This window comes from Jaculus jaculus, chromosome 4 (genome assembly GCF_020740685.1).
Source record: "Jaculus jaculus isolate mJacJac1 chromosome 4, mJacJac1.mat.Y.cur, whole genome shotgun sequence".
Taxonomy (NCBI): domain Eukaryota; kingdom Metazoa; phylum Chordata; class Mammalia; order Rodentia; family Dipodidae; genus Jaculus; species Jaculus jaculus.
In genome coordinates, this window is record NC_059105.1 from 176,550,361 (window position 1) to 176,568,706 (window position 18,346).

General features: G+C 38.6%; 1 protein-coding gene across 6 annotated transcripts in view; it reads left to right on the forward strand.

The window, feature by feature from the left end:
• Dzip3 (DAZ interacting zinc finger protein 3) overlaps positions 1 to 17,990 on the forward strand; it is an 80,962-nt gene extending 62,972 nt beyond the window's left edge. For all 6 annotated transcript variants that reach the window (XM_045147297.1, XM_045147298.1, XM_045147294.1 and 3 more), the window contains 9 exons: positions 1,265 to 1,368; positions 3,067 to 3,154; positions 4,693 to 4,794; positions 9,049 to 9,174; positions 11,139 to 11,278; positions 14,970 to 15,090; positions 15,760 to 15,903; positions 15,987 to 16,097; positions 17,483 to 17,990. In XM_045147297.1, coding sequence (XP_045003232.1) covers positions 1,265 to 1,368; positions 3,067 to 3,154; positions 4,693 to 4,794; positions 9,049 to 9,174; positions 11,139 to 11,278; positions 14,970 to 15,090; positions 15,760 to 15,903; positions 15,987 to 16,097; positions 17,483 to 17,593 — 1,047 coding nt within the window. In that variant the 3' untranslated portion in view covers positions 17,594 to 17,990. The remainder of the gene's footprint in view (positions 1 to 1,264; positions 1,369 to 3,066; positions 3,155 to 4,692; positions 4,795 to 9,048; positions 9,175 to 11,138; positions 11,279 to 14,969; positions 15,091 to 15,759; positions 15,904 to 15,986; positions 16,098 to 17,482) is intronic.
• The last annotated feature ends 356 nt before the right edge of the window (positions 17,991 to 18,346 follow it).

The following is an 18,346-nucleotide window of genomic DNA, read 5'->3' on the forward strand; positions in this document are numbered from 1 at the left end:
CCCACCTCCGTCATTTGGCAAGCTCTATTTTCTGATGAGACTTCAGAATTCAACAACCAAGGAGTTATATTTGAAGCAAACTCTAGAGCAGTAGTGTTGTAATAGATTAAGATAGGGAAAGCCTCACATAACCTCTAACACTTTTTTTAATATTATTTATTTATTTTTATTCGAGACTGACAGAGAGAAGGAGGCAGACAGATAAAGAGAATGGGTGCATCAGGGCCTCCAGTCACTGCAAACGAACTCCAGGTGCATGCACTACCTTGTTCATCTGGCTTATGTGGGTTCTGGGGAATCGAGCCTTGAACTGTGGTCCTTAGGCTTCACAGGCAAGCAGTTAACCACTAAGCTATCTCTCCAGCCCGCAAAAGCTTTTTTGTGTCATTTTTTTTTTATTTTTTATTTTATTTTTATTTATTTATTTATTTATTTATTTATTTATTTGAGAGCGACAGACACAGAGAGAAAGACAGGTAGAGGGAGAGAGAGAGAATGGGCGCGCCAGGGCTTCCAGCCTCTGCAAACGAACTCCAGACGCGTGCGGCCCCCTTGTGCATCTGGCTAACGTGGGACCTGGGGAAACTGAGCCTCGAACCGGGGTCCTTAGGCTTCACAGGCAAGCGCTTAACCGCTAAGCCATCTCTCCAGCCCTTGTGTCATTTTTTCACTGCTTTTAGTCAAACATTTCTATCTGCTTCCATCACTAGTTTTAGAAATTACTTTCTGACATGTCTTGCTGTCCAAGAGTCTATTAGTAATTAGTGAGTGGTTGTTAAACTGGAGGCTGAGGGATCATGCATATAATAATATGGTATGGTTCCTGCTGTGAGAAAAAACTCCAGACTGCGTGATCTCTGAGACACTGCACTTCATGAAGAAAACAAAGACAACAGAGCTTCTTTGGAGTACTCAAACTCTGCAGCATGATCGAGTTACCATCATGAGAACTAAAACACCCAGCGCCTAGGCTGTCACCATTGTCACTCAACTAGAATCTCTGATACACAGACATGTTTTTAACGTTTTCATAACTTTTCCAATATGAGCACAAATTTGAAAAGTAATGTTCTTGAGTGCTTACTAACTCTAGCTACTGGATAAAGAAATTACAATTTCGTAATTACACTGATCAAAAAGCATGTATCTTGAATGTTCAAGAGACCAAGGTATTTGTTGGGAGAGAGTTTTAAAGAGCTTGAAATATTTTGACATGACTGAAAATACAGTTTCTTCAACTTCTGTCTTACTTATAACTCTGTAGGTGTACTTCCTACAATGCCGTAGAGACTTTGGTTTGCTGCATCTAGAGCAGACAGAAAAGGAGTGCCTCAGTCAGCTTGCGAGGGTGACTCACATGGCAACGAGGTAACCTCTGACTCCCAGTTCACCAGAGAAGATTCCGTGTCTCCAGGGTTGAACATAATCTGCAGGGTTTCACATATGTCCATCAGCCTTTGGGGTGAAGAAGCCCTTGGTTTTTATTAGAACCTCAAAAGTTACTCAATTTCTTTGACACACGGTGTTCCCTCTGTTCCTGGTGATCTCTAGGTGTTGGCAGGTTCTGGGCCTCTTGTGCAAAGAGTTGGTAAGGATGTGCACAAAAGTCAGGCAGCAGGTTCTGTGAAGAACGGAGAGAAACTAAAAGTGTTAGATATGCTGCTTTGCACGTCCCTGGTACAGGCGGAGGCCCAAGTTTCCAACAGGTTGCTAGGCGTATTGGAAAAGGATACGTTTCCTGCCCAAGCCAGCGTGTCTCTGGGTCCCTATGCTTGCCTGCCTCACTTCACTGAGGTATTGCGAAGCTCGGAGTACCATAGTAACTACTGAATTTTCCCTTTCTCCCCAGGGTGAGGTGTGCATAGGTGAGGTATTTATAAGACAAGTTGTGTTTTTATTAGAAAACTTTTTTCTAATTCCTTCTGTACTGAGGCTTATTTTTAAATATCTGTGGAATACATTGGGAGAAAAAAAAATGAGTATTAACACCTAAAACCATATGCTGAAAGGCAGATTCCACTGTGCTATTATTGATTTTTCAAATATTAGAAAGTTGCATGAAATTTTCCCTAAATTTATAATCTTACAGGGTGTGACTGAAAAATTAAATTATAATTCCTAGAACCAAAGTATCATTATTTCTAATTATTTTAAAGATCATCATTATGTTTTAATTTTAAGAGAGTCAAAATCTAATGTTTATCATAATTCCCAGGACATAGTGATGTACATTCAAGTTGAGGAAGGATTAAGTCTGTCTTTGCTTGCCAAAGAGAGAAAGGATACTATATAAATTACTATATTATGAAACCTCATTCTGTGAGATTATTTTAGAGATAACCTGTTATGCTCTTTTAAAATACTTTTGCTGGATACTGAAAGTGTATTAGCATTTAGAAGTCCATATAGAATCTCTTCTAGAGATAGTAGACCCCAAAAATTTGACAATTGTTCCAGTTATAATTAGTTACAGCCTCTCAGTTATTGACCTGATTGAATGGAGGCCTTACTAAAGAACTATGCATCTTGCGCATGTCACCTGGCCCGAAGAGGTGTGTTTGTTTTATTCTAATGTACTCCCTCAGGAGCAATATCATTTTCTAATTTACACAGTAGCCAGGTAGGCCAATTCTTTTCTTATGATAACAAGGTTAATATATGGAAGTAGTCTAAAACTTGTTTCCAAGATCGGTCAGTATTCTTGAAAATGTACCTGTATTGCATGACTAAGGCAGTTTCTGTTTGGTTTTCTGTGCTTCTGTGCTTCATTGGAGATATTCTTATGCAAGTTTTATAGTATACCCTAAAAAGCATGTCCAGAATAGAAAACAAGTTGGTGTTCTGGAAGTTTTAGGCCTTATTTTCCTTTGAAGCAAATTCTTACATAATACTTCTTTCTGTTTTTATTGTAAGTAACAAGCCCTTCTATATATCTTTAACTTCATTTGAGGTAATTGTAATTTTTTCTTTTCTTTATATGTCTATTAGAGAACATAATTGAAATTTTTTGTAAGTCTACATGTTGTTTTTGACAAAGCTTTCTTTCTGTCTCCTTTTCTACATCAGCAACCTAGAATCACTTCAATTGAAGGCTGCAGTAGATAGTTGGAATGCCATTGTGGCAGATGTTAGAAACAAGATTGCATTTCTCAGGGTAAGTTCTGAATTATGTGGTGGGGGGTAGGAGGAGTATATACTCAAAGAACATGTCTAACATTAAAAGCAGCCAATTAAAGCCAGGCGTGGTGGTGCACGCCTTTAATCCCAGCACTCGGGAGGCAGAGGTAGGAGGATCGCCATGAGTTCAAGGCCACCCTGAGACTACAGAGTTAATTTCAGGTCAGCCTGGACCAGAGTGAGACCCTACCTCAAAAAACCAAAACAAACAAACAAAAAAAAGTTTAAAAGCAGCCAATTAAGAAACTTAAGTGGGAAAAAACCTTTTTTATTTTAGTTACCAAAAACTCTGCCTTTATATAGTTGACAGATAACATTATAGAGTCATCTGTGTAGTCCTTCCTTCAGGAAATGATAAACTCACATGTTCTCACACCTAGTAATTTTAGAATTCAAAATCTCTACCATAGCCAAAATTAAATGTCTTAACTAGCTTTAAATAATAATGCATTTATACAATTAAAACGGAGATCAAGTCATCCTATATTGGTTTTCATTCTTTACTTTCTGTATTCCACAATGCAAAATCTCTACTACTAATTCAATTGACTTGAGACTGTACAAAAGGCGACCTAGCAGCTGTTTACCATTCTACCTTTGAAATGTGCTCACCATGTAATGTTGTGCGCAGTGCTGGCTGGCTTATGGTTTCAGCGTCCTGCCTGCGAGCTCGGCTCCTCAGCTTGGTCCAGCCTCTCCACGAGGCCTCGCTGTCTCCCAAGGTCGTTGACTTTCTCTTCAGGGGATGCAGCGTTTCTCTTGGATTTAGTCCAAGTTTTTGTCTCAAAAGAGCTCTCTCTTGTTATCTGTCTTCATTTTCTTCCAGACGCGTGTATTCTGCATTGAGATTCCTAAATGTTTTGTTTTATAAGGCTTTCCAGTTTATAAAGCTTTCTAGTTCCAATGGATTATTTTTTAAATAATAATGCATGTTGGGGACAATGCCAAAAAAAAATGTTTAAAACATGTTAAGTTTCCAGGATTGGAGTCTCACTTTTGACAAAAAAACAAGAGAATAAAATAATGGAGCTAGAGCAAGCTGATATACAGCTTTTGAAATAAACACAATATACATTTTAAATAAGTATTCTCTAAAATTTTCTTTTCACTTATTCAAAGTGAACATTGATAAGGAGCTAAGCTTTTTGCACAAATGTGCTTGTTTTCTTATTTACTAGTAAGCCCATGTATTACACATAGATTCTCAACTCTTTAAATTCTTCATTTATTTCATATCATTGATTTCTTTTTGGCAGCTGAAAACAGTGAGAAGTTATCACAAGGATCTGTGAATCAAGTTCTTGCTTCTTATCAATTAACAAATAACAGAAAATAAGATAATATTTAAGTGTGGGGATAAAAGTCTTATAGAATTATTTTCATACCAGAAACTTTTTATGTTTTCTGTCCGTGGGTTGAGAATCACCAGTCTATGCTGTGTTATTTAGTACCAAGTCACTATATACTGTTTCTTTAGATTTCATTCTGCTCTAAAATATGTATTTCTTCTACCAGTCACAGTACAATGAACAGATCAACAAGGTGAAACAAGGGTTTGCTTTGAGTACTTTGCCTCCAGTACAACTTCCTCCACCACCCCCAAGTCCTGAGATACTGGTAAGAAACTTGACATTTTGGAAAGCTGACAGTTTCCTTTCAGTAAGTGGTAAGGTGTAAAACACTGAGCATGCATTATGTTTGATGTATGCTCAAAATGGAATAGGTTCTTGTTGTGAAATACTTGTTGGTCATATGGCCAATACCTGCTGATGTAATTAGCAGATGATATTTACCATTCAATATAGTTAACTTGCTAGTTTGACTTGAGGCCCCATCCTATAGGATGATCTCCCAATGTTCAGAGTAGGTCAGTAATCCTGTCTTGCAACATCTTCATAGACACAATCCAGAATTGTGCCTCACCAAGCTCTGAGGAGATTCTAAATCTAACTGCATTAATAATTAAGGCTAGCCATCATAAATCCATCCCTACTCTTCTCAAAGACTAATATATATCTCAGAATATAAAATGCAATAAGTCCAATTTCAAGATCTTCTCTGAAAGTCAAGGCAAATGCTTATATGTGAGATGCTGAAAAATCAAAACACAATTTATGATAACAGCACAGAAACATTCCTAATTTAAGCAAGTGTTAAAAAAATATCTTTATATGTGTGTGTGTGTGTGTGTGCACTCTAGGGTCTCTTACATCTGCAAACTAATGCCTGAAGCTTGCAACCATTTTTTTGGCATCTGGCTTTAGGTGGGTACTAGGGGTTTGAATCTCAGCTGATAGGCTTTGCAAGCAAGTGACATTAACCATTAAGCTATCTCCTCAGCTCAAACATTCCTAATTCAAAAGAGAGGACTAGGGACACAGGGAAAAAAAGGATGTAGCTGAGCTTGGTGGCACATCCCTTTAATTGCAGTACTCTTTTGGGAGGCAGAGATAGGAGGATTGCCATGAGTTCAAGGCATACTACATAGTGAGTTTCAGGTTAGCCTGGGCTAGAGTGAGACCCTACTTCGAAGAAACAAAAAGAAAGAAAGAAAAGGAAAAGAAAAAAAAAGTGATGTGACCAAAGCAAGACCCTAACCCAGCAGGGCAAATATCAAATTCTCTAGTTCTATGTCTGACATGTCATACTTGTTATGAATTCCAAACAGCTTGAGTAACCACATCCCTAGCATCTTTATGTGTGTAGCCCAAAGGCCTCTCTCTTATACTTTCTCCTCTCATTGTCTATAGTTCTGATTTGCAAACATTCCCTATTACTGGCACCTCCACCATCCTGGAGTCTCTGTTGTAGTTTAGGCTTCATCCTCACAGTTCTGTGCACTAGGGGTTCCCACAGAAAATTCAGCCTTGCTACATAATAGCTGATTCCCCAGCCCTTTTCATTAAAAATCTTGGTGGAAGTCTCTATGACCTTTTAACTCTTGCATTCTGAATGTCTTCAGAACCAGTACCTTGTGAGTGAAGCCAAGGTCTACGACTCTGTCTTTTCACTGGACCACAGCTGTCACCATCTTTGAGTGTCTGGGCAGCAGAAGCCAGTTCAGCACTCCTAGGAGGCTCTGTGCCAGCAGAGTGCTGAGCCAGTACTGTGGGGTCATTACAGTTACATGAAAAGCTCTCTACTCACTGAGCCATCTCCCTATCCCATAGTATTACCTGAAAAGTCGTATTTAAGGCATGTCTTTCATCTTCTCCTCTGGAATACTGTAAAGCAAGATCAGGCATCACATAGTATCATATTATATCATATATACACTAAAATATGAGGAACACTTATTGGATAGGAGTACAGCATCATTTTACCTAAGATAATTTTAAGTTATAAATATAATCATCTGACATCCAGTTAGAATTAATATTTTGCCAATTGTCTCAAAATTTCATTTTTTCCTTATAAGGTACAATATGTCTATTCTAATGATCTTAAGAATCAATGATCCATTATAAAGTTTCCATTAACTTTTTCATGTGTTTGCATTAGGATCATTACTTAGATATATATATTACTTAAATATGTAATATTCTCTTGTTTTAGCAAACCAACATTGTTTTTGTTTTTGTTTTTGTTTTTGCTTTTCAAGGTAGGGTTTCACTCTAGCTCAAGCTGACCTGGAATTCACTATGTTGGCCTTGAACTCATGATGATCCTCCTACCTCTGCCTCCCAAGTACTAGGATTAAAGGCATGTGCTGTCATGCCTGGCTAGCAAACTAATATTGAACTCCTGTTTTTATGCTCATGATATGCCCCGATACAGCAGGGGTTGATGCTCAGTATGTCTATCCCCTTATAAATTCAAGATGACAAGGTGTTTTTTTTTTTTGTTTTTTTGGTTTTTTTTGCTATTGATCACTGTTATGGTCTAGGCTTCTTCTTCTAGCAAACTCTACTTTGTTCTTCTATATTCTTTGGAGATAAGCACAAGCGGTAAGCTCAATACACTATAAAAGCAATATTTTCTATGGATAACCAAATTCCTTGAGAAATTTCTAAATATAAATGTGGTTTGAATGTAAAATGTCTCCCATAGCCTCATGCATTTGTAATCGGGCCTCATACTTAATCCTCACCTAGTGGCACTGCTTGGATGGATTGCAGAGTCCTTGCAGTGTTGAGCCTGGATGGAGGGGTGTGTCGTTGCGGGGGTGGGCCTTAGAATCGTATGGCCTACTTCTACCTGCCCTGTTCAGCTCCCTACACTCTTGCTGCTTCTTTCTTGCTGATATGTGAAGATGCAGTCCCTTAACGTTTGCTCCTGCCATGCTTTCTCTGTTGTGAAGAAAGAAGCCCTTTCCTTCCTTTTGATGCTTCTGGGTCTGGTGTTTTGTTCCAGCATCGAGAAGAAAATTGTATCAAGAAATGGGGTCATTGATACAGTAAACCTGACCGTGTGGTTTTTAGTCTTTTGGAACTAGTTTGTAGGAGAAATATGGCAGAATTTGATACTTTGAACTAGAGAAGCTCTAAAATACTACAGCCAGAGCTTAATGGGTCATTTTGTTGAGAGTTTGGAAGATCTAAATGCAGAGAGAGGTGTACACTGTGGAAGCTTGGCTTATGAGCAGCAAACAGTAGATGGGGTGGGTAGAAGATTTTCTTGGAAACTGGGCTAGAGGCAGTCGGTGGGATGTTCTGGTGGAAAGTCTGGCTATGTTCTGCCTGTGTCCTAGTAACTTGAGCAAAGTTAAATTTAGAAGAAATGGGCTAATGTGTTTGGTGGAGGAAAGTACAGAGAAAAAGGATATGAATAATATGAAGTTTGGCACAGCAAGAAATGAAAGTCTTGAGTCCCAGATATTACAGCTCCTTCAATCTCTGTTACTGGAACCATTGCAGATGGGTCAGCTTCACTGCATCACAGTTCTAGGAGGAGTGTTCAGTCTTATGAAGGAGCCCTGAAGGAAGAGTGCTGACGGGGTTTCCTGCTCCTCGTGGTCAAGCTTGTTTTTCTTGGATAAAAATAACTGCCAGCATCACCACCTGATACTGGTTTTGGAAGCATGAAGATGCAAGAAATAGAGGGTCATGGCATGTGTGATGGTTCAAGTTGGATTGAATTTATTTTGCATGATGAGATGGCCATGAGTCTATGGGGACTATGAGTCTAAGGGGTGGAATGCAGTGTTTTGAATGTAAAACAAGTGTCCCCTATGGCATTACGTTTGTGTGTGTGATGAAGCCTCTTACTTGATCCCCAGCCGGTGGCACTGTTGGGAGGATTGTGGAGCCTTTGCAAGGGGAGCTTTTGCTAGAGGAAGTTTGTCATTGAAATGAAGGCTTTACAATACCATATTCCAGGCTCACTGGCCACACTCAGCGCAGATTGTGTGAAGATGTGGTCCATGCCTATCTCTTCTTTGCTTTTTCTGCCACAATGAAGCTTTCCCTTGAAACTATAAAGTAGTAACAAACCCTTTCCTTCCAGAAGTTTCTTCTTGTCACTTGTTTGGTCCCAGCACAGAGAAGGTGATCGCTACAATCAGTGCTGTCTAGCAGTCTGAGCAGCAGACACTAAGAACCACCATTGAGAGCCTTGCATTACTACTTCGGGGAGAAAGCATAAAGATCATCAAATTTAACCCAGACTAGGAATGGGCCATCCAAGGTTACCAACTAGGAAGAGAGAAAGTGGGAGTTAACTCTAGCTCGCATTCTTTTCTACCACTGCTGTATCCAGTGTATAGCACTGCCCTTTGCTTTTCCAATATTCATATATTCAAGTATTATTCTGGCATACATTGCTTCTAATATGATTTGTACCTAAATTTCAAATCATAGTTGTACCTCTTACATTGCTCTATGAGTTTAAGTCATTGCATGTATAAATATGTGGATTTTTTCCCTATGTTAGATGCAGCAGTTCTTGGGAAGACCCCTTGTGAAGGAGTCCTTTTTCAGACCCATACTTACTGTTCCTCAGATGCCTGCAGTTTGCCCTGGAGTCATCTCTGCAGCCAGTCAACCTAGACCCCAACTGGTAAGAGCATTGCTTAGTAAAATAAGCACAAACTAGTTCTGTCTTCTTTCTCACATTATTTCTAAATAAATGTTTTCTGTTTGTTCATTTGTTTGATATGTTGATGGGCATGGTGGTGATAATAGTTAAATAATTGGGTGAGTACTTATTTATATCATTAACTTATATTGGCTTGGTTTTTACATGCGAAGATAAATATATATTTCTAACTGTTCTTATATTACCAGTTTTATTTCTGTAACAGGTAACACTAAAAGGGTAGATTGGCATTTTCAGTGGATAGTTTATATTTAGTGTGACTGTTGGATGGAATTAAAAGCAAGCCAAGTCACAACAGACTATTAAAATATGCCACAAAGCTAAAGAAAAATTTTATTTAGATACATGCACCGTGGAGGGCACATGCTGTTTCCAGCTATATCTGTAAACAGCATTAGCATGGAACATACACCTTAAAGTTATAGATATTCCTAGCTATAAGACAACAAGATAAGCCTTAGCCATCTTTGAAGAGGGAATAAAAACAGTTAAAATGACTAGGCTTACTATGTTGATTAAGGTAAACTTATGGTTTAAAAACTATTCTGAAAAAAGGATATTAGATATAATTAATGAAAATTTTTCTAATCCTGACTTTTTCTGTAGGGAAAGTAGGTAGTTAAACACACATGCATACATAGACACACTGCATATATATGTTACTTACATCTTTCTAACCGACTCCTTTTGAAATGTGTAATCAGGTGGACTCGTTTATGTAGATGCCACTTGTCTGCAAATAAGGTCTCTTAACCATCTAAGATTCCCTTCTCACTCCTGGGGAAAAGGTCAGGAGTGGGCAATGTTTTGGTCCTCACCTGTTAAGCTTTGTACATATTACTCTAGGAACTCTTAGTAGTTCCTAAGTTTTCATCATAACCCTCAGAATTGTAGGTAAAAGTTGCTATGAAGATAATTACCATACATGAGCAGTCTAAAATTTTGCTTATTGACATTGATTAATTAGAATCTTGATATTTCTAGGGAAGAATTACCTTACAAAATGGTAAATATGTTGATGGTTGCTTGGCTTACTTATATACACATCATATTAGCTTACACACTGCCTTTGGCTATTGCATTTGTGAGACAGTGGGCAAAAGCAATTCTTGTCTTAGTATTATTTTTATTTACTTGTTTGAAGATTTATCTTCATTACTATTCTAGTTATAAATGTATATAATAATTATAAAAATTACAAACCATGTTGAAAAGTAGAAGGTAGAAACAAAATTATTCTGTGAATGAATCCTTAGGAAAGAATCACTGTTAAGAGATGGTCATATAATTTAGACTTTTCTGTGCATGCACTGCTAAACATTTGTAATAGTGAAGGAATAGTGTCATAAGAACTATACCTATTTCTAAACTAATCCTATTCTGTAGACATTTCTTATGTCCAAATATATATACACATATTTGTAATAACTTGATTAATATCCTGTAATTTATTTATTTTCTTGTTGTCCAACTTTGGGTAGTTTTCAATTTTCCATTATTATTTTACATATACCAGTAATAAACACCTTACTTATACTTCTGTATATGTTGGTAATTACTGAGGAAATTATATCCCCCCTTTTGTTTGAGGTAGGGTCCCACTTTAGCCCTGGCTAGCCTGTTACTCACTCTGTAGTCCCAGGCTGGTGTTTAGCCCACAATGATCCTCCTGAGTCTCCATCCCAAGTGCTAGGATTAAAGGCTTGCACCACTACACCCAGCTCCAACTTGTAAAGTTAGTTAAAATAGTTATAACAAACCAGAAAGTTAATTATACCTGCTAAGAAAAAAAAACTAAAAAGGGCATGTGGCTGGATATATTGTTCTTCATTCTGTTTATTTTCTGAGTCATGAAAATGTCTTGTTGGCCTAGAATATTACTTCCCAATTGAAACTGATAGGTTATAACTTTTTGCCCCTTGTAGATGACTGGCATAGCCTGGACGCTGCCAGCACCTGTAGGAGAGGCTGCCCCTCCCAGTACAGGTCCTAGCAGTGATTCTTCCATGGTGAATCTGGAGAGGATTGCAGACAAGCTGAGCACAGCATTTCCACAACAGACCAGGTACCTCAGTGTTCCTTCATCACACTGTGGCCACGAAGCCCTTCAGAGAAGCTTGATGCGCACAGAGTACTGATACTTTGTTACCATAGCTTGTAACCTGAATGCGACTAAAAAGGGATAAAGCTAGACATGTTGAACATCACCACTTTTTATTAGTCTTAAATCATGAGAAAAATGTCTGCTTAAAGTGAGGTTTTCTCATTTACTGAAAGTAGTAGTTGTATATTTACCCAATTTTAATGCCACCCACTGCAAAAATTACATTGATAATCTATTACCAAAGTAAATTTTAAGTTTATTGGGTGCTAAGTCCCAGCATCATCAGATTTTATTTCTGTTTCTTTAATTTTGTTGAGGGTAATTACCATTTCTCTGTTAGCAAGTACAGTTAAAGGCCACAATTTTTTTGCTGGCTTTACATACTTTGTCTTTGGTAGAAAGATATTTATGGAGATTTTACTATGCAATTTAACTTTATTTCTATTCTTACATGTAAAGAAATAATTCTTGGGCTGGAGGGATGGCTTAGCAGTTAAGGTGCTTGCCTGTAAAGCCAAAGGACCCAGGTTATATTCCCCAGGACCCACATTGGGCAGATGTACATGGTGATGCATGCATCTGTTTTCAGAGGTTGAAGACTCATTCTCTTTCCCTCTCTCTCTCTTTTTCACTCTCTCTCAAATAAATAAATAAAAATAAGCTTAAAAAAAGAAATAATTCATAAAAGAGAGAATGATTGAAAGGGGGAGGGGATATGATGGAGAGTGGAGTTTCAAAAGGGAAAGTGGGGGGAGGCACAGAATTACCATGGGATATTGTTTACAATTATGGATGTTGTCAATTAAAAAAAAGAAATGATTCTAGTTTTCCATAATATTTTCATTCAAAAATTACTGCTTTACATATTGTTCCCATTAATGTTAAGAGTTTTGTTTTTTTAAATTCCATTATGAAACTTGAAATAGAACTACCATACAGTAATAGCTAAGTATGAAATGAATAAATAGTAGATGAAGGCACTATGTAATGACCACAAAATGACACTTCATGTGGGAAAAAGTATTTCATCCTGTCTTTCTGTCACAAGTTTAGATACAGGCCCTGTGTCAGTGGACTTCAGGTATTGAAAAGAAACATGCTGATTCAAATAATTACATATTTCTTTATTATGTAATAAATGTATATTTTTCTTAAGTAAAAGTATATTTTTACTTATTTATTAGAGCGAGAGAGAGGAGAGTGAATTGGCACTGTGGTGGTTTGATTCAGGTGTCCCTGTATCTTATGTGTTTTGAATGCTGGTAGCAATTTGGGAACTGAAGCCTCCTGGAACCGGTGCATTGTTGAGGGTGAGCTTATGGGTTATACCCAACTTCCCCGTGGCAGCGTTTAGCGCACTCTCCTGCTGCTTGCTCTTGTCCACTTGATGTTGACCAGGAGGTGATATCACCTCTGCTTGTGCCATGTTTTCCCCTGCCTCATGGAACTTCCCCTCAAATCTGTAAAGCCAAAATAAGCCCTCTACTTTTACAAATGTATCTTGGTTGGGTATTTTCTGCCAGTAATGCAAAGCTGACTGCAATAAGTTAAATTTGGTCCCAAGAAGTTGGGTTGTTACTGATAGAAACCCCACTGATAGAAGCCTCACTGTGTGGCTTTTGGCCTTTTGGAACTGATTTGTGAAAGGAATATGGATTAATTTGAAACCTTGGCATAAGAGATGCTTTGCAGTGCTATAAACTTTATATACTATTCTGGTCAGAGTTAGAAGACCTGAATGCTGTATGAACTATAGACCGTGAGGTTTAGCTTATGAGGGTGAGAAAGAACCTTGTTAGGACTGGTCTAGGAGTAGTTTATCTCAGAGGCTTGCTGCATTCTGTCTGCCTGCATCCTGGAAATTTGTACTCTGGGTTGTATTGCATAGAAACGGACTGGTGTCAAAAGAGGGATATGGCACAGAACAAAAGGAAATCTTTGGACTGAAACTACTGCCCATTCAGCTACAATTGTTTGAAAAATTACAACCATTGAGATTAGGCCAGTTGCTCCACATTAGAACAACAAGGAAGGATTCAGGCTCTTTTGAAGGGGCCTGAATGGAGAAGGAGTGTCCTGCTTTTCAAATTGGGATTTATTTAACCCCCTGGATTAACAAATTGGTAGCCTACCTGGTACAGTGAAGTATGACAAATGCAAGAAAGAGAGGGTCACTGAATTGGCAACATGGTTTTGTGTTTTGGAAATGGGCCATGGGCAGTGTGAAGCAGGTTTTTTTAATTACCTGCATGGAGGCCCAGTGGAGCCATAATGATGAACCATGGGTTGCAGTGAAGACCCAGTGGAGATGCCAGGACTATGGGATGACTGCCAAGGAGAACTAATGGCACTGGATGAAGTTATCCGGGACTGTAAGTAGCCTAGCTGGAGGGGCGGAATTGGAACTCCAGAGACTTGTCACTGGTTAGAATTTTCAGACTTGGAGACTTGTCAGTGGTTAGAGTAATTGGACATGGAGCTACAGAATTTCATACTTGCCTTATTTGTTTTAAGTCTTGTATTGGTTGAACATTTCTTGGTTTACCCAGTGCCATCTCTTTCAGTGTGCATGTTTATTCTGTGCCATTGTTTGCTTTTACAGCTCAGTTAAAAGACCTTGGACTATGGGGATGTTTGAACATCATTAGGATTGATAAAAACTATGGGGATTTTTAGAGTTGGGCTGGATGCATTACCTTTAGATCATGGATGGTTCATTTTATGGGGGTCAGGGGTGGAATGTGCTGGTTTGTTTCAGGTGTTCCCAAGAATCTTAAGTGTTCTGAATGCTAGGTCCCCAGCTAGTGGCAATTTGGAAATTGGAGCCTCCTGGAGGTGTTGTATTGTTGGGGGCGGCCTTAAAGGTGTTATAGTCAGATTTCCTTTGCCAGTGTTTTCCAGGCACACTCTCCTGCTGCTATTGTCCGCCTGATGTTGGTCAGGAGGTGATGTCTACCCTGTGCTCATGACATCGTTTTCCCCTGCCATCACAAAGCTTCCCCTCAAGTCTATAAGCCAAAATAACCCTTTCCTCCCACAAGCTACTCTTGTTCAGGTGTTTTCTTCCTGCAACAGGAAGCTGACTGCAAAAGGCATACCAGGGCCTCCTGTCACTGCAAAAATCCTTCACATACATGTGCCAATTCATGCATTTGGTTTAATGTGGACACTGGAGAATTGAACCTAGGTCACTAGCCTTTGTGCCTTTAGCAGCTGAACCATCTCTTTAGCCCTGCATAGGCCTTTTAATGTTTGGTATTCTTTTTTGTTTAATCTTTATTTTCTGTCAGTGAGTTGTGAAAGTAAAAAATAGCAATAAAAAGGATTACTTAAGTCTAGCAGGAAGTTTAGGTGCTATGAAGACCATAATTAAGTAAATTCAGTTTTCACATGGTGAGCTTCTCTAGACACAGGTAAATATTCTTTTGGATAAAATAATAAAACCTTAACTTATTTTTCATGACTATATCACACATCAATTTTCATTTTGGTTTCAAATAAATTCAGATGGAGCTTCTTAGATAAAAGATTGTAGAGTTGAGTCTGTATACTACATAACAGTCATATGGTAGATAGTGTCTTATATCTCACTGGGAGGGCACAGCCTCAAGTCAGCGGGAAAATCACCCCCTCTCTTCTCAATCTCTTCCAGAAAGGAGCTTACGGATTTCTTAGAAAAATTAAAGGATGTCCATGGAAAGTCCTTATCTGGACTGACATTTGATGAAATTGTGTACAAGATTTCCCAACTGATTGATCCGAAGAAATCTCAGGTGAAAAAAAAGTACCAGCAGCAAAAATTATATGTCTTTGCTCTTGTCTGTGTAACAGCTGTTTAATTATCTTTGTAATATGTTGAAAAGTCAGTAACTTTTACTCATATTAGATCATTAATGAACAGGAGATAGTTCCACAATTTCAACATGACAAATGACACAGGAAATTTCTTATCAAGCTGGGATAAAATTGACTCTCTTAAAATTTTCTATCAGTTACTTTGAATGAATCTAAATGGGAATTTTGTCTCTAGTTTTCTTAAAAGATTTATTTAAAAGAGCATAGTGAATATATGGGTGATTTGGCTGCAGCGTCTGTCACCCCATTGATTGCCAAGGTTTACTTGACTTCTGTGCTGGCTGGGCAGGCGTCTCCTTTCTCTCAGCACTGCACACCCCATTCCATTGAAGGAGCACAGCTCTCTGGTCACAGGTGTGTGAGTAGCTGCCCTCCTCTGCTACACCCTCCAAACAAAGCTGTCAAGAACATGGAGCTTCTTTTGGCCTTAGCCCTACTCCTGACAAGCATTGCATTTGGTCAAGCTTTATTATGAATCTTTTTGTTTATCCCTTTGGTAATTCTTGCTACACTCCATGTGTGTCATTCTGTCATTATATACTGTTTTAAAACAGTTCTTAACAATAAATAAAATACTATCGTTTCAGAGTCAAGAAAAGTCCGTACCCAATGGTGATTGCACTTCACCCAGCCATTCTTCATCACAGCCTAATGCTCCCCAGACTCCCAAGCCTGCATGGAGGCCTCACAGTTCACAGAGTTCTGCCACATGGGAAGGAGCCAGTAATCTGGTAAGGCAGAGACTGTTGATTGTAAACACATTTAGATTTGGGAGGACAAAATAGTCTAAACTTAACATGTATATTTTTCATAGAATGAGGAGGAGGAAGAGGAAGAAGAAGAGGAACCTTGTGTGATCTGCCATGAAAATCTATCTCCAGAAAACCTTTCAGTTTTGCCTTGTGCTCATAAATTCCATTCTCAGGTAACCCTTTAAACATGTCATATTAATAGTTTATCATGAATTAGCTAGGTAAGATTTATAGTGCCTTAATTAAAATAGGTAGGATCAACATCTAGCACCATTTGACAAACCCCACTGAGCAGAGCTCTGCATCTCAGTTTCCTAGTACCAAATAGAATCATTTATGCCTTTATCCCTCTATGTAGTCATGGTTGTACTATCCTCTCAGATCTCAGTGCATTTTACAGGGGATGAGGACAGCTTTGAGATTTAAATGGTTCGCGGCAGACAGTTCGCTTGAGAAGGACTAGGGGAAATATTGATTGACATGGCAGCTGAGCAACAGATCTAGCCAGCAACCCGGAAGTGCCGCTTTACTTGACGTGCTTTGTGTGCAGTGTCTGTTGTCTCTGCAATAATGATCTCTTACCATTACAAAGCACACGACTCACCTTGGCACTCTGTCCAAGCTCTTGTATTTGCCTTTGAAGATTCTGAGGCTTGAGTCCTGGTGTTAGAAAAATAAAATGTGAGTCTGGCATCTTTTTTGCGTGTCCTTGGAATGTATATGAATTAACTCCTAGTGTTGCTGCTGTGTGTTACCATTATTATATTGTATTCTCCCAAATCCTCTTACAGTTTGACAAAAAAAAGATAACCTATACAAGAAATGCCTCTCAAGGAATTAAGCTAAGATATATTATGGGTACCTGGTAAAAATCACATATTTCCTTTGTTTTCACCTGAAGAGGTATTAAAAAAATACCAAATGATCTCCAAGAATGATACCCACAGACTTTCCCATTTGAAGTTTTTTAATGTCACCATCTATAGAAATATTTTTTTAAACATGTGGCAATACCCAGTGATCAGAAAGTGCATAACTCATCTAAGTTACTTTTGAAGATCAGTTAATGGGCATTGACTATACTCCCTTTTCCTAATTATGTTGCCTGACTTGGCTGTCCATTATTTTGACAGACTGCAAGGAATTGTTTTTAGAGTCATTACTTAAACAAACAACTTAGTAAATAACTCATACTTTAAGATCAGTGTCAAGGTCAGTCATCTATAGACTTCACAGCATCACAAACACTTCTTACAAGATTCCAGTAACTGCGGTTTGCTTAGTTATAATTTTTCTGGGTCATAAATGAGAAATATATATGTGGGAAACCAAGCCAGAGAATAGCGCACATGTCCCCCAGTGTCTTTGTCAGGAAGAATTACAAGTCACCCTAAAAACAAGGTGGGACAAAAAGAGGAGTGGAATAAGCGATGGAACCAGAGGAGGTGTCGTGCTTGTAGCGGGAGGCTTGGCAAGACTCGGAAGACACGCTGGTGCTTCCCGATAAGTAGGGGCCGCTGATGTCTGTGAGGCTAACGTGCACTATTTTGCTCCCCAGTGCATTAGACCATGGCTGATGCAACAGGGGACCTGCCCCACCTGCAGACTCCATGTCGTGCTGCCGGAAGACTTCCCTGGCCTCCCCAGCCAGCAGGTGCCAGAGATCTGATGCAGGCAGATGGCTGCACAAAAGATCAGCGTTCAGACGCTGGGATTCAGCTCTTTTCACATGAGCTGATGCAAACGAGGTGCGAAGCAGTGTGTTCTTCAGAGTTGTACTAAACATGCTAGGTTCTCACCCCACAGCAGCAGCCCGAGACCCAGGCAGACCCTCAGGATGGCAGAACTGAACAGAAGGGCCTTGAAGAAGGAGTTTTAAGTTCCATCTTATTTGCTCTTAGGAGTTTTTCTTCTGTAAACATTAACTATTGGTGTATTTCTGAGGGTGTCTTGTTTTTTGTCAGTCTTACCCTTCTTGTCCTCTGTGTTCTCTGAATTATGCTACATTGAAATTTCCTGAAATAAATTTAGTAGGAAAAGTGGAATAGTATATAAGTCTAGAAGAAAAATTCTTTAAATTTTGTTTTCCTTTAAAGTTTTGAAACTCAGTATAAAATCTAATTATTATATTTATAGCTTCCCTCTTTTCTAGCTTGAAAATATATCCCCATGATAAGATTATGAGCTACTTATTGGAGACCACAAAATGGTGTATTGAAGCTTTAAAAGTGTCTGCTTTCAGTTAATTGTGCTGGAGAAGGGATCAAATATTTATATGCACTTGCTTCTTGTGACTAGGCTAAGTTGTATATCTGAATCTTGTTACTGGGAACTTTAATTCTTAAAGGCCAGAAACTTATTTTTAAAATAGTGCTGTGTAAATGCTCTGAATGTTGTCTATGTGTGCAATTTTTAAGTTAAA